A 12,755-nucleotide genomic window follows, 5' to 3' on the forward strand; every position below is an offset into this window, starting at 1 on the left:
ATCGACATAAGAGAATAACAGTTTGAAACAAAAGATTAATTTTGATCAATATCTTGAACCAAAAATCAAAATAAACTGCAAAGCAGCAAAAAGTCTTAATGCATTTATTTTTAAGCCTTTTTTGGACATTTAAGTTTCCCTCTTAACAAAAAAGTATTGGGTGTCCCATCTTCTCCCCAATCCCCACTGGCCAGAAAAAGCCACAAAAGCAAAACTGTTTTAATATTATCTTTTTCCAAGAACTCATCTTTAAAGATAAGCTATACTCTTATCCCAAACATAAAAGGACTATGGCAAATCACTAACAAAGAATATTAAAGGGGACATAAGAAATAAGTGTTTGGATGTTTTTTTGAGACTGTGAAAAACATCAAGTTTAAAAATATAGTTTAAAAATATAAAGTGTTAAGAGTGAAGAGTGAAAAAAGAAGTGCCTATAAACCAGGAAATGAAAAGTTACAGGAAAACTGGGAAAGGGACAAGAGAAAAAAATGAGCAATAATAATATACCAAGTAAGAAATACAGCTAAGATCTATAGATATAAAATGGCAAGCACTCGTGAACAAAGATTAATAGACATACATTGAAGGAAAAGTTTGGATAAGCATATGAAATAAAATGATGTAGCTGCTGAATATAACATCAAATAAAAGATTGAGCTAATTTATTAATTTTTACTTTCTTAGATGAAAAATATATCAAAACCTTAAGCCATGTCCAAATTAATGTTAACTCATTTGACAGGAAATATTTTACAATTAAAAAAATAAAACTTACCTCTGTTCATCTCCTGCACTTACATCATGTAAAAGTACATAATATTTAAGTGTATTTGGTATAAACCACTTGGGGTAGGAATAGTCATTATTGTGCTGAATTCGATGTTGTTCTTGTGACAATTTTGAAAACTGTTCCACAGGTTCAGCTTCACCAGAGGATGCCACCAACATACCTTGTAAACCACATTAAGGTAATTATCACTTATTACTTAATAGTAACTACTATCCTATTAAAACAAACTGCAAGCATGTGTACAAAGAAGGCAATGGCACCCCACTCCAGTACTCTTGCCTGGAAAATCCCATGGACCAAGGAGCCTGGTAGGCTGCAGTCCATGGGGTCGCTGAGGGTTGGACACGACTGAGTGACTTCACTTTCACTTTTCACTTTCCTGCATTGGAAAAGGAAATGGCAACCCACTCCAGTGTTCTTGCCTGGAGAATCCCAGGGACAGGGAAGCCTGGTGGGCTCCTGTCTATGGGGTCGCACAGAGTCAGACACGACTGAAGCGACTTAGCAGCAGCAGCAAGCATGTGTGCATACTCAGTCGTGTCCAATTCTTTGCAACCCTCCAGGTTCCTCTGTCCATGAGATTTCCCAGGCAAGAATACTGGAGTGGGATGCCATTTCCTTCTCCAGAGTAATCTTTCCGACTCAGTCGAAACTGTGTCTCTTGCATCTCCTGAACTGGCAGGTGGATTCTTTATCACTGTGCCATCTAGGAAGTCCAATAATTAATATTATTCTTTAAAAATAAACTTAGGGAGGTATTTTATGAGCTAAAACAAACAAAATCTGATTTTTACAGCTTTTCCTGTGAGCATAAAATAATTTCTTTGACATTTCTAAGTAATTCAAGGTTCTAAGTACTAAAGATATCTTGTTGACAGCTGTTTAGATCACTTATATATACAATAAGGCAATCCATGAAAATAAAAATGGACAATATGAAAACTGTCCAACTATCAACATAATGAAAACTTCTGCTGAGTCTTGATCCTCTCCATTCCATTTCAGTGCAATTTCATACTCTGTCCCTTCTCAACTTTTCTCTGTAACCACGTTAAAAAAAATGAAAGTCATAACTGTGAAAGGAGGTTAATAGCCATAAAACATGTTACTAAAGGATGGAAAGCTGTTTCTAAATCTGAGCTTTTGCATAAGCAGTTAATTTTGAAAGTAAAAGGGTTAGTCACTCAGTTGTGTCCCACTCTTTTGAGACCCCATAGACTGTAGCTCGCCAGGCTCCTCTGGCCATGGAATTCTCCAGGCAAGAATACTGGAGAGGGTAGCTGTTCTCTTTTCCAGAGGATTTTCCTGATCCAGGGATCAAACCTGGGTGTCCTGCATTGCAGGCAGATTCTTTACTGTCTGAACCACCAGGGAATTTTGAGACAATCAGCATAAGCAGTTAACACTGACAGTTTACATTTTTTCTTTCTAAAATCACTTACAACATATTAAGCATGAAATGTGCAAGTTGGATGACAGAAACTAAGCAGGCTCTTAGTATTCTTATTTTTTAATCAAAACTTAGCTCTACCAGTCTTGAAACTAGCATGCTATTTAACAAGGACAACAAGAAAACCTGAAGCATATCAATAAAAAATAATTTTTACATCCTCTCAACAATTTTGCGTTTATGTAACTCTTTCTGAGATTAGTAACTTCCAAATATTTTAAGAGAACATAAAAGTCAAAGGATACATGCTAAATAGTGATTCAGAAATTCATGATCTGACGCTGGCATCGACTGAAGAAAGGTCTCTCTGTAAGACTCAAACCATGGAGTAGTAGCTAAAATTAATAAAGAAAAAGTTAAAACTGTTCAGTAGAATCAGTTTACAACAGACCACATTTCAAGTTCATATTCCTGAAAGGTATAAAACATCATTTCTAGCAATAAACAAGCATTTTTCACATGTGCTTTAATATATATATTGATACACATACATGAGCCATACAAATATATTCATACATGGCAGTACATGTACTTGCAAAAATAAAACTGACCTATTCCCAACCTACACAATGATACCACACAGTTTATTTATTAATGATTTCAGTATTACCTATGTGAACAACCAGATTTTAGAACTACAGTTTTCCGTTCCACTAGTCACGCTGTTATAAGTAGCTCTTTCTCATAAATGGCATTATTTCTGAACAGCGGTCCTCAACCAACAGCAATCGTGACCCCCAGGAAACACCTGGCACTGTCTGGAGATACTGTGACTTGTCACAAATAGGAACAAGGAGGAGTGCTACTGGCATCTACGGAAACAGGTCAGGAACGATGGAATAATGAGAACATCCTACACTGAGAAAAACGGGATAACAATACCCCACACACACCCCACTCCAAAACCAGCAAAGAATTATCTCGCTCAAAACGTCAATAGTGGTGAGGCTGACAAACCTTACTTCATAATTTGATTACTCGAGTCAGACAGCAACTGAACCTCTCCAAATGGAATTTCAAAACATACTTACCTCACGATCAAATACAAAGATGTGTATTTTTACTTTTTGTATACATGTATGTGATGTGATTCTTAAAATGTCAAATCTCTCTCACTCCATGCTAAGCATTTTACATCACAACTATTCTAACTTGTTAAAAACTTGAATTTTGTTAAACTTGGTCATTTCATTAGGTTTAAGCAGATTATCTAAATCACAGTTTTACTAAAAGGACACTCTATTCTCTATTCCTAGTTACTTATGTTGACTATAAAACCTTACGTACTTTTTGTTTTATTCTTAGAATCACGGAAAGCATAGCAAGTATATTTTCTGTTTACACTGTAACACTACATTAAACTGGGACAGGTGAAATAATAAAGCTATTCATCTTAACCAAGTAGCATATCCAACCCAGTATCATATATACAAAAAAACTTTAATTCCAACAAATGGATTATGAGACTAACCCATATTGTTTAGAAGGATTAGTACTACAAAAATTTCATGTTTTCTTGCTACAGAAGAGGAAAGACATTCCCAGAAATAGTACTCTCTCTATATATATACACACACATACACGAAAAGTGGCATAATTGGAGAATGACACAGACTAGTCTGTTACACCAGGAAACCAATTTTCTTACTAACCAGTAAACATCTTTCCCCTAAATCAGTCAAAATGAGTCTCTATCTTGAAAATTAGTTTTTATTTTCACTCAGTACCAATGAAGAGAAAATATATAAATAAATAATGAAAGATTTGGTTAGATAAGAAATCGCCACAGATGGTGGGAGAAATGGCCTTATCAACTTTATTTTTCTATTTTCCTTGTTGCTTCAACAATGCTTAGATTTAACAAGGAACAGGTAAGTTGTAGACATATGACAAGGGGTCTGTTTCACAGTGGGTTGGGGAGTTCTGAATAAACAAATTAGGTCTTCCAAAATAGCTATTCATTGCAACATTTCCTGTAATAAAAGACTAGAAAATGCACGTGTCCACCAGGAGGGGACTGGTTAAGTAAACTATGGTACACACACTGGATGTGCTATGGAGTTTTAAGAGAAAGGGGAAAATCGCCACATGATTACTATGAAGTGCCCCCAGGATATATTAAGTGAAAAAAGACAACAGCAGAAAAGTATGCAATTTTGTGAAACAAAGGGGAAAAGAAAGAGAGCCACACGTGATTTAGTTTACCCTGTCAAAGAGAAATGACAGGATGAATCTAAAAAATGGCACCATGTGTAAGACAAGGAAGAGATGAGAAAGGGGAAGGGCCTGGAGAGAAGCTAGGCCTCTGTGAATACACCTTCTTTTATAGTTTTTACTCTGCAACTCTATGTTCCAGATAACAAAACCTAACCAAAAAATAAATCAAAAAGAAAAAAAGCATGCATACACATGTAGGAGTTCTTAAACTGAAATAATACTTTCTAAATACTGGTACAGGAAAACACTGGGTACTCAACATAGAATACAGGAACAAAGGAAAATTTTCTAAATATATATGGCAGAAGTGGGTTTTATCCTTCAAGTCGGTCACATTCAGGTTGATGAGGTAACTTTTTCCTTCAGCCACATGCCTCCTTGAAGGGCTAATTGATTAGGGCATTGTTCTCTTTCTGCTTTTTCAAGCAACATTTTTGCAGAACGTAGGGAAAAAAGGTAGGTTTTTTTTTTTTTTTAATGTTAACATAAGACTAACATTTAGTGACACTTCTCATCCCTTAAAAATTCTCTTGTACGTATTTTGGAATGAAATCAGTATTTTTCTCATATTTCTTTCCCTCTCTACATGTTCTGTTTGGAACTGAAACAGCAACCATGACATCCTACCAGTTAAAGTTTCTCTATGTAGAATATACACTTCCCCTGGTAAGAAAGGAAAGAAGGCAGCCAAGAAGTAAAAAAAAAAAAAACAAGTAATGCTCTATCCTCCACTCTACAAAAGGCAGCCCCCTCTCTCTCTCCCCATTTCTTCTTTGTTCCCTTCTTAGTGCCAGTAACTTGGCAAAGAGAGTTGTGTGTGCATGCTTAGTCGTGTCCAACTCTTTGCAACCCCATGGACTGTAGCCCACCAGGCTCTTCTGTCCACAGAATTTCCTAGGCAAGAATACTGAAATGAGTTGTCACTCCCTACTCCAGGGGATCTTCCGGATCCAGGAATTGAACCCGTGTCTCTTGTGTCTCGTGCACTGGCAGGTGGATTCTTTACTAATGTGCCACCTGGGAAGCTGAAGTTATTAGTGTTCAAATACATATCTAACAAGGGCTGCAGGCAGTGAGATAGACCTACAGCAACTCTGGTCTTCTTTCTATTGAAACCAAATACTATCATCAGTGATCCCAAACCTGCAAGTGAAAAAGACTGGCTACCCTAAACATAAACATCACCCATAAATCACATATTTTCCCTCTCTAATCATTCACAAACGTTGAAAGTACCAGAAAACCACCATTCAGACGAAAGAAAAAGGCACTAAGAAATATTACAAATTCCACATAATGTTTGCACTTAAGACTTTAACTTTTGATAAACAGTAGTAGCAAAATAATATCTTCCCAAATGAAAATATTCAAGTAAGGGAAAGAAATATGATAATTAGATGTATAATTATTTAATTCAATAAGAGTCTCAAGTCAAAAATATTTGACACTTGTAACAGTGATTATCAGAATATATGGTTTAATTCAGAAGACCTCAGACTATAAAAGCTACAAAAAACTAAAACCAGAACTTTTATATAAAATTTATGAGCATTTTGCAAATCAAATAATCTTAAATAATATGAAGAGCTAAGAAATACTAACTTTGTATTTTAACAACACCCTTGAGAACTATCCTTGAAGAGACTACTTCTAATCAAGTGTTTTCTAAAAAAAAAAATCAGCAAAACTCAAAGTATTCTAAAGAGATGAAAGCCATGATTACTTATGTCCAATAATTAAATTTATCATACATCAGATTTTTTTTAAAAAACAGATCAGTCTTTTTGAAACTATATTCCTTTTAACCCTCAGTATATCAAGAAAAACAGACATTGCATTTACTATCTGGATTTAACCGACGCTTGATATTTTATTGTATTTCTAATTCATTTTATAAATTAATTATAAATTAATTTATAAATTATAAATGTATAAATTATAAATTAATCACAGAATTAAGAATAAAACCAAAACAAGCTTTTTATAAATTTTAATAAAGCAATCTCAAATTGTATTCCATCTATTCCCAGTTTCAAAGATATGTACCTCAATTAGGCAATGTTTTTTGAATGTCCATCAACTATTATGCACAAACCTAGAACACATTCACAGTGTAAATATTGATTCCAGATTTAAACACATGTCTAACAACTTCTAGTTTATCATTATTTCTGGTTTTTCTTGCACAGCCAAGGTGCAACATTTTGGAAAAACGTGATGGCTCAAAATTTTGCTGAAAACAAAAAGGTCATTTTATTTTGCTCCATCACTGTGAAGCATTTTCATTCTTTACATTTTTAAACAGCAAACACAATGATTAAGTTAATGAATTTTCATTTCTACATCATCTGATTCCTTCCAATTACCTTCATACACATGCCTGACACTTACAAATTTTATCAAGTAAATTGTTACACAAACATCATAAAAGATGAAAGAATATGGTCATATGTCCTTTAATAAAATGGAACGGTCTAGGTTAGCATTTCAAAATATTATATGAAGTCCTTCCTGTTAAATTAAGTCCTTCCTGTTAAACTGGGTGAAAATACTGTATTTTCTTTTTGTTTTTAGAAGTACATTGCTCACTCATCAACTCTTGAGTTTGAAGACAACTGTCCTAGATACTGTCATCTGAAGACTCAAAAGATTGGGATTTCTATATAGGATCAATTTCACCACTGTCATCAGAGTCCAATAAAGTAAGTAACCACTAGCCACATGTGGCTCTTGGGCACTTGAAATGTGGCTTGTCTGAATTGAGGTGTGCTGTAAGTATAAAATACACATAAAATTTTGAAGATAATACAAAAAAAAATTTCCATTGATTACATTTGAAATGGTAATATTTGGGTTAAAATTAAATATATCATTAAAATTAATTTCACTCATTTCTTTTTACATTCTTCTTCCCCCTTCTCAGCAATGCGACAAAGTTTGTGAGATCTAGTGCCCTGACCAAGGATTGAACTTGGGTTCCCTGATAGTGAAAGCACAGAGTCCTAACCACTGGATCACCAGGGAATTCCCTATTCTTACATTCTTCATTGTAGCTACAGAACACTGAAAACAACGTAAGTGGCTCATTTATTTCTACTAGATCGCATAGTCTGAACTGCCATATGTCACTGCATTCATCTTCTAATTCGTCTAGTAACTGAAAAATTGTGTATTTCACTGTCAATTTTCTTTTCTTTGTCAATATGGACTAAAAGTCCCCAAGTCTCAATTGTGTTCAATGGAGAAAAAAAAAAGATAAAGATGATGACTATGAAGATGTTGTCTCCAAACTTCTTTCATAACTTCCTGAAAGAAGATTTAGAACTGTGGGCAATACAAAATTTCAAACTGAAGGATGATATAACAGTGATTTTGTTCACTATTGCATTATCCTAGGGTATTTCATTATTTCTGGATTTTCTTATAGTTCAAAGTAACTGGTATTGATAAACAATTCCTGGGACGAAAAACAGAAAAATACTTCAAGATACTAGAAAAATAAGAGCAATGATTTCCTACTTTGCACTACCCACATTTTAAATAATAACCACTTTTTTAAAAGGTTCTTTATGCTTTTAAGTAAAAATCTTTGGAAAGACATTAAAGAATACTTAAACAGCCTCCTAAAACACTGTTTACACATGACTATTCACTGAAGTCTCATGGTATCTTACAGAGTATTAGTAGTTAACATAAAGCCAATCAGAAAAAGTACACTACATACTGAAAAAAGGTGGAAAATATGTTCTTCCTTCTTACCAAAACAAGGTGCAGCCCAATTTATACTTTTCAAGGTCAATGCCTGAGTTTAGCAGATAATACTGTAAATCAAGAGTAAATACAATAGGTAATAGGTAAGAGATAACAAAAGTTATCTCCATTTTAGAAAAATTAAACAGACATGTTAACTGAAACAAATACAAAAAAGTAGTACCTGAGTGGAAAAAAAAAGTAATAGACAAGGAGTAGACTGTGAACAATCTGGAAAACTGAGACCACCAGAGGAAATACCTGTATATAATGAGGATTCTTTCAATTCCATCCTTATGTCTCTACAATTACTACACCAAGGAACACTAGCTTTAATTGACCAATCTGATGAAGAAATGGCACTGTGAAAGCTAGGCTTATGAGGTAAGTATCTAACATGTATTTCATAAACAGAATGGGTGAAAAGTATGATGACTCACATTAATGGTAAAACTAGAGTATTTCTAGACAAAGAATTAATCTTACTTAAAATGAATAAAACCACTCAAATCTCCAAAGAGTATTATTCTAACAGAATTTTATTAAAATGAATTCAGTACTTCAGCATCTCACATTCTCAGTCTTCAAGACCAACATAACAATAAAGCTAAAGGGAAGTGCCTTAAGTAGCAGAGAAAGAAGCTAAAGAAACTGTTTTCTTCTGAAGCTCGTCCTAACCACTTGAGATTCTTTTTTACAGTCTGCCTAAAGAGAAGGAAATGGCAACCCACTCCAGTGTTCTTGCCTGGAGAATCCCAGGGATGGGGGAGCCTGGTGGGCTGCTGTCTATGGGGTCGCACAGAGTCGGACACGACTGAAGCGACTTAGCAGCAGCAGCAAGGAGTTTCAGACATTCATTCCTCAAAAATTTCACCTTCCAAAACATAAATCTTTTTTTAGGAAGACACTGGAGATGTCCTTTACCAAATCAATGAAATAAACCTAAAGATATGAATGAGAGGCTACAGAGAAGGGAAGGAAATCTCCAGGATGGCAGTTGTGGAGCAGGTCTTGGAATGCAGCCAAACCATGACAGAGTAGAACAGTGTTTGAAACTTCCATTTCATTATATTCCCTCTCCCCTCCATCCCCGCCTGGTGAGCTTTTTAAAATATTCTTCTAAATGTTCCTTCTCCCCACAGAATATTCTTACGTAATACCACAGATACACTATGTATCCATTAATGTACTGTGGTTCTTTGGAGAGTCACAAATCACTGTAGAATATATTTTTTGTCCCCCAACTACCAAATTTTCACCCCCTTGAGCAATGCTTATCATTTCCTATTGAGAATACGTGTGGAGTAGAAAGAAGACATTAGGAAGGAGATCTTAATAAATGGATTATCTCATAAATTAATCAAGGGGAAAATCTTACTGAAAGGCTATTGGAAGTTTGAGAAACTAGCAAAAAATACGAAGAACTCTGGGCAAGTTGTTTTTTAAAAGGTGATTAACTAAATCCTGAAAAAAAACAAAATGCTGTATAAAAACTAACTTAAAGCCCAATATTTGGCTCAGCCGTGAAGAAGTGAATACTTAGTACTGCCAACAGTGAGTATTAACCAAAAATTATAAAAAACCACATTAGGGAGATGGAAGAAGGGGCGTACTTAAGCTAAATCATATAATGAAAAATCAATAAATAAAAAATTTTAACTAAGCCATAAACAACCACATAAAAATATTACTTAGAAACACAAAATGAATACCAGAGAAAACCACTAAAGGTTGGTGGGGCAGGGGTACAGAGAGCAGATTACTGTTGCTTGTTTCTCTTAAGTCTTTTCGGCATTATCTCTGTTTGTATTGGGCTTCCCTGGTGGCTCAGACAGTAAAGATTCTGCCTGCAATGCAGCAGACAAAAGAGATGAGAGTTCAATCCCTGGGTTGGGAAGATCCCCTGGAGAAAGAAATGGCAAGCCACTCCAGTATTCTTGCCCGGAAAATTCCACAGACAGAAGAGCCTGGCCTGCTACAGTCCATGGGGTCACACAGAGTCAAACAGGACTGACTGACTGACACTTTTGCTTTCTTTCTGTGCATGTATCATTTTAATAAATTTTTTTTTCCAACTCATTTTAATAAATTTTTTAAAAGTAAAAGGTATATGAGCTTTGGAGGTCAGGAATGTATCTGCACTATAAAAAAAGATAATTTTGAAAAAATATGATAGTTAATTTCTCTCTGTGCCCCTCAGCACTCTGGCATATTAGATATGCTATATCTCTATTATAATATATTTTAAGATACTATAAATTAGAATGTCTCCTAATTATTGATCAGGTTATGAAGTTACATATAGCATCTTATCTCAGAGCAAAGCATAATAGTAAGAAATCAATAAATATTTGTTGCATGAGTAATAAAAATGTTAAAGTCCCTATAAAATAGAATCACAGGATTAAAGGTCTAGAAGAGGCCTTAAGAAGTAATCTAGTCAAATTCTCTCATCTTCAGAGAACAGAACTGATTCTGAGTCAGTAACTGATTCAGATTATCCAACTAACTATAACTAACCCTGGCAATGGTAATATAAAAACCTGGACACTCTGGCATTAGATTCAGTGCCTTTCCTTTCACACTTCAAATTTTCCACTGATGAGAGAAATAATTCAAATTCCATCACTTTCTCCCCAAAATACGCAAATCCTGCCTCATGAAAATAAGTTATGTCAGGAACTGCTTAAAGTACATATCCTGAAATGGATTCCTTTGATTTAAAGATAACCAAAATTTTCTTAACTTAATCTTATCAAGGTAACTTACCTTGTTGGAATTTAAATGACATAGAAAGAAGAAAAATTGTTAATTTTTAAACAATGTAAATCTACAAATATTTCTAACTACACAAGTGCAACCAAGTAACTTCACGATCTAAAACATACCTCTTAATTTCTCTTTGTATGTTTAGGAAAATCTTCAACTATGCAATTAGGAGGCATTAATATAATAGATTATAAGTTATACTGATCTAAGATGATTATTAGGTAGCTAAAACAGCCTAATTAGATGACGTATGGCGCATGCAGAAGCTAAGTTCCCTGCCCAAGGATCAAACTCATGCCTCTCTGCAGTGGAAGCTTGGGAGTCCTAACCACTGGACCACCAGAAAATTCCTAGATGATGTACTTTTCATTTTTCCCCTCTAAAAATCTATCCCATGTCCCCCCATCAAGTCTTTTCTACACTAGCAAAGAGTCACACCAAATACTGCTAACTCACTTCACATATTATTATAGTTTCACCTACCAATTTTATTATGAAAACATTTACCAGTCACATCAGATTAGGATAAGTATTTATATACTATAAACATTTCCTCCATTTAACACTAAGCAAAATAAAAGATAAAATAAAATGAATGCTTTTACATAATCATTGTATTACTAATGTCACAAAAGAATAGCTTTTTTGTCTACTGTTGGTTCTTTCATTCAAGAAATATTATGCACATGTTCTAGGAATTAACTTTACAAGTAGAACTACAAAAAAATTATTCATTATGAAAATGTGGAATCATGTATTTCATCGTTATTTTAATGGCTGCCTGCTTACTTGATTGTAATCTCCTAAAAAGCAAGGACTTGTCTTCCACATTGTATTCTCAGGCTCACGCACTCAGCAAGTACTTAAGTGTGTGTTGAATGATTTCCAAATTACAGAATTACCTTTTCTAACAAAAGAAATGTCATTTAAAAAATAATAATAAACCTTATTACATACCACTGAGGTTGAGGTCATAATCTCCTGCTGTTATCACATTAGCTACTAATCCTTCTGCAGGCTGACTGCCAGAAACCACATCATTCAAGAGTTTCCGAATGGCTCCAGGCTGAGGTGGCTGGGTGGTAATGTTGCTTACAGCTATCTTCAAGTTTTTAATTACGTGAAGCTGATTATTGGGATCTCTCATATGAACTAAAAAAAAGAAAACAAACTTGAAAGTAATTCTACACAAAGTATAACAAGCCAACAATTATAACAACAATTAAAAAGAAAAAAACTTGGGTTAATGATTTACAAACAATGCTCAATTTGGAACCCAGAAATTCCAAGTGTAACAGTCTTCCAAAATACAACTGACTTATAGTGTGCTACAGTCCACAGGGTCCCAAAGAGTTGGACAGGACTTAGCAACGGAACAACAACATTCCATTACACACCAAAGGGCTAGCTAGACAGTCTAACCTTCCTCTCCGGTACCGCTACTGCTCACAGCTACTCTACCATAGGTCTTTTCCTTCCTCTTACCTTTGGAATTGACAGGGAGGGCGTCTCAGGTGGCTAGTGGTAAAGAATCCACTAGCAGGTAAAGAACTCCTGCCAATGCAGGAGACATAAAAGATGTGGGTTCAATCCTGGGTTGAGAATATCCCCTGGAGGAGGGAGGGCATGGCAACCCACTCCAGTATTCATGCCTGGAGAATCTCCAGAGAAGCCTGGCGGGCAACAGTCCATACGGTCACAGTTGGACATGACTGAAGCGACTGACCACGCAGCACGTAACCACCATCCACGTGGTGGTGGTGGTGGTTCAGTCGC

General features: G+C 35.1%; 1 protein-coding gene across 2 annotated transcripts in view; it reads right to left on the reverse strand.

Moving 5' to 3' along the window:
• TRAPPC8 (trafficking protein particle complex 8) overlaps positions 1–12,755 on the reverse strand; it is an 86,742-nt gene that overhangs the window by 67,337 nt on the left and 6,650 nt on the right. For both annotated transcript variants that reach the window (XM_010828969.1, XM_010828968.1), the window contains exons 2-4: positions 11,937–12,131; positions 2,489–2,578; positions 779–953 (exon numbers count right to left, since the gene is read on the reverse strand). In XM_010828969.1, coding sequence (XP_010827271.1) covers positions 779–953; positions 2,489–2,578; positions 11,937–12,131 — 460 coding nt within the window. The remainder of the gene's footprint in view (positions 1–778; positions 954–2,488; positions 2,579–11,936; positions 12,132–12,755) is intronic.

The sequence above is a fragment of the Bison bison genome, unplaced genomic scaffold (assembly GCF_000754665.1).
Source record: "Bison bison bison isolate TAMUID 2011002044 unplaced genomic scaffold, Bison_UMD1.0 scf7180017864498, whole genome shotgun sequence".
Classification (NCBI taxonomy): Eukaryota; Metazoa; Chordata; class Mammalia; order Artiodactyla; family Bovidae; genus Bison; species Bison bison.